The sequence below is a fragment of the Brassica oleracea genome, chromosome C5 (assembly GCF_000695525.1).
Source record: "Brassica oleracea var. oleracea cultivar TO1000 chromosome C5, BOL, whole genome shotgun sequence".
Taxonomy (NCBI): Eukaryota; Viridiplantae; Streptophyta; class Magnoliopsida; order Brassicales; family Brassicaceae; genus Brassica; species Brassica oleracea.
Genome location: NC_027752.1, coordinates 44,255,104 through 44,258,704, shown reverse-complemented (window position 1 = coordinate 44,258,704; position 3,601 = coordinate 44,255,104). Strand labels below are relative to the sequence as shown.

At 36.6% G+C, this 3,601-nt stretch overlaps 1 protein-coding gene across 2 annotated transcripts; it reads left to right on the top strand.

Annotated features, from left to right (window-relative positions):
* Nucleotides 1-1,130: 1,130 nt before the first annotated feature.
* LOC106294634 (protein DEHYDRATION-INDUCED 19 homolog 4-like) lies at nt 1,131-2,835 on the top strand. 2 transcript variants are annotated; one of them, XM_013730239.1, is made up of 5 exons: nt 1,131-1,375; nt 1,489-1,625; nt 2,030-2,107; nt 2,209-2,468; nt 2,544-2,835. In XM_013730239.1, exons 1-5 carry the CDS (start codon nt 1,288-1,290, stop codon nt 2,647-2,649), a joined length of 669 nt encoding a protein of 222 aa, XP_013585693.1. In that variant the 5' UTR covers nt 1,131-1,287; the 3' UTR covers nt 2,650-2,835. The 2 variants fall into 2 exon arrangements, with proteins under 2 accessions (XP_013585693.1, XP_013585692.1); XM_013730238.1 differs by having other exon boundaries at nt 1,132-1,375; nt 1,477-1,625.
* Nucleotides 2,836-3,601: the final 766 nt, after the last annotated feature.

Below are 3,601 nucleotides of genomic sequence, written 5' to 3'. Positions count from 1 at the left end.
TCGGTATATTCCGAGGATTTCATTTTCCGTCGGAATGTCCGTCAGAATATCGCTGTTTTCTTGTAGTGACTTTTTTCTTACGGGTTTGGAGATGACTCATGTCGCACTCGAGTTTTAAATCACAGTACACGGATAATTGGTACATGAATCCGCGCATATCATCTATTACAATAATGCAATTTTCTTAAGCCAATTATCCTCCTTCGAACCTTGCATCAAACAATATAAGACATAAAGCTGATCATTAGAAAATAGAAGTTTTATTATTTTGTTACATTAAACTAAATCGAATTTTAAGTTAAAATTAATTTGAAACGAGTAAATTATCTTATATTATACATATAAAACTCCAAAATATGTTTATTCTCAATATAATTTGGTTCCACAAGGTCTTTGCCAAATACTTATTTTAATTAGCCATCTAATATAAAATGATTATATTTTTATCAAAATATAAAATTAATTTAATAAACTGAGAGCATCTACAACGGTGTTACCCGTTGGAGTCCTTAGGAAAGAGGGTATTTCGGATTTGGTTAGGACATTTCAGATTTTTTTTTTTTTTAAAGAAAAAAAAAAGATGACCATTCGTAGGCTGTCACGTGTCCTGGGGACCCGCAAATAATGTAAGGATTCGCTAAGAAACAATCCTTATTTAGAGATTTTAAAGATCGAATCCTTAACTTTTCGTGGAGTCTACTAATTATTTAATTATTTTTTCCTTTAGGATTTCTTTCTAAGGATCTCCTTTGGAGGTGCTCGGACAGAATTAGTCATAGCAGAATCCTCCAATTTGCAAGGAGGCTAAATTATTATAACCTGACATAAACATGATTTATCCAATAAAACAAAAATTAAATTACTAATCAATTATGTTAGCAGATTATTTTCTTAAATTTTAGGTAGTTTCTTTATTCCTTCAGACAGGAGTTTGTGGCAGACCGAAGCCACACGTGTGAAGCATAGATACAGCGAAACGACCTTTTCTTATATGTTCGGTCCAATCGAAACCAAACCGCGTGAACGACTGTCATTAAACGGGGCAAAACATTAAATAGAAGTAAAATTCGAGGGTATAACGGGTAAAATATTATGTTGCCTTCTTGTGTCCTTCCGAACTTGTAGTTCGGTAATAAGTCTCTTCGCTTCCACTCTCTCTCTCCTTCCATTGTTCTTCCCCTTCTCTCTTCCGTCCTTCTAGGGTTTCGTTTGATCACATCTCCGTTCATCTCAATTCATCTTTCTTTTTGTAAAAAAAAAAAAAAAATCCCGTAAGAAGCAGAAGAAATGGATTCCTCCAATTCATGGATCAATTGTCCTTCCGTTTTCTCATCCTCTTCTTCTGCTTCGCGACGATGTCAACAATCCCGATCAGGTTAGTTTCTCGCGTTTTTTTTATTCATTAGAATCGCGTTTTTTTATTTTTATTATTATTATTATTATTAGGCTTCTCCGTTGAATTTTTGTGGGGGGAAGATTTGTATATAGGTGGAGGGTACGAGGATCTCGAAGGAGAAGACGATTTGAAGTCGGAGTTCATCTGCCCGTTTTGCGCTGAAGTCTTCGACATCGTCGGGCTCTGTTGTCACATTGACGAAGAGCATCCTGTCGAGGCCAAGAACGGGGTAAATTAACAATCATTATCATCAAACCGTTCTTTAGTTTTGTCTGATTCTTAAGGTTTGGTTAGGTCTTAGCTTTGTTAAGATTGTTACAAACTTCGGGTTTCTTATTTAGAAAGTTTGAAGCTTTACTTGAAATCGAAAGTGTTTTTTTTTTTTTTTTTTTTTTTTTTTACTGGTGATGATGAAATGCTCTCTGCCTGCTTCTTGTTTCTTCTTATCAGATGAGCCTTATGAATCCAATCTTTGGAATGTTTCGTTAAATTGAGTATTCGTCATTAGCTGGTAATCGGTAAAGTAGTGATCTTTCATGATCCGGTTGTTACTATTTTGAGCTACTTATCGGTCTTGTCTTAAACGTGACGTTGAAAAAAAATAATATGATCTTTGTTTTTTTTTTCTCTCAGGTCTGTCCTGTATGCACAAAGAGGGTGGGATTAGATATCGTCGGCCATATCACTACACAACATGCGAACTTTTTCAAGATATCCTTTTCAAACTTTTAATGTTTTAATCTTCTCTTATTAGTTATTATCATTAGAGTGAGTTTTTGTTTATTTCCTTGACGAGAGATTGAGATTCCTACGTGCAGCGAAAGAGAAGGTTGAGAAAAGGTGGTGGATACAGCTCTGCTTATCTCACCCTCAAGAAAGAGCTTCGTGAAGCTAACTTACAGTCACTTCTCGGTGGTTCCTCAAGCTTCGCTTCTTCAACCAATATAGATTCTGATCCGTTGCTGTCGTCCTTTATGTTCAATCCTCCGTCAGCTGCAAACAAATCCGCTACACCTGTTACGGAAGGAGCCTCGGCTACAACAAAACTCTCGCAAAAGGAGTCTCTCAAAAGGTATCTATCTCTATTGACCGTTTTGTCCTCAAGAAAGCTTCTTTCTTATTTGGCCTTTGGCTTTAATGTGTGCAGAGACATTCGAGAAGCTCCACTTTCAGGGGAAGACAGGGAGAAGGCGAAGAAGAGCGAGTTTGTGAGAGGTTTGTTCTTGTCAACCATGCTTGGTGACGATTACTAATGAAGTCTACTCGCCTTTGTTGTGGTTGTTTCATGAGAAAGTGTGGTTGAAATTGTTAGAGTGGTGTGTATGATGGAAAAGCTTGTAAGTTAAGAGGACGCGGAGTTAAAAATACATACTATATTATTGTCATCGTACCTACGAACCTCTAGATTCGAATAAAAACATTTAACACGTTTTTGAAAAGACAAGAGAGTATAGTTTTTAGGAGTTTTTGGGATTACACTTGAATGAAGAAAATGAACCTGTACAGACTTCAAAAAAAATATGAATTTGGTTGAATGAATCCTAGACAATGTGGTTTAGCTCTACCAAAAGCATTATCAACTCTCTTAAGCTCAGGACACGGTTCAGGTGTTACAGACTTATTAGACCCGTAAGCGTAGGAGCATTGCCAAGAAACAACAAAAGAGCCAGAGTTCATCGACAAAGAAACATTAGTTACTCTCTGATCCCAAACAATCTCCCCGTAACGCCAATATCTACTCCAGTATTTAATCTAATGTGCCTCACTATTGGAAGAGCATTTGCATCATACTTATCATCTCACTGAGAACCAAAGCTACCACTAGCCAAAATCGCAGTACTGATACTCAACATGTGGATATTTGAAATATCAATCCCTTTGATGTAACCCACCTCTTCCTTTAGAGATTTTAAAGGCAATGCCGGTTAATGAGTTTGTGTATAACAGTATAAGGAGGGGCTTATCGACCACGAGATCAGATATCACACCATCTTAAGGCCTAAATTTTATTGGGCTTCTTAGGCCTGGGCGTTTGGGGGACGTTGGTTTTGGTTCGGTTGATTCAAATTTGAATTTTCGGTGTTATGTTCGTAAGTCCCACTTCAACTTTTACTAATTATAGGGTCGGGTTCGATTCGGATCGGATTTGAAATCGACCAAAAATTTATATTTTAAACCTCAAAATTGACAAAAAAAAATTCAAAA

What these genes read in the sequence shown, in the direction of transcription:
- LOC106294634 (XM_013730238.1), top strand. Translation starts at nt 1,288, where the DNA reads ATGGATTCCTCCAATTCATGGATCAATTGTCCTTCCGTTTTCTCATCC. An exon ending in ATGTCAACAATCCCGATCAG is followed by an intron (nt 1,376 to 1,476) that starts GTTAGTTTCTCG and finishes TGTGGGGGGAAG; the next exon opens with ATTTGTATATAGGTGGAGGG. An exon ending in AACATGCGAACTTTTTCAAG is followed by an intron (nt 2,108 to 2,208) that starts ATATCCTTTTCA and finishes TGAGATTCCTAC; the next exon opens with GTGCAGCGAAAGAGAAGGTT.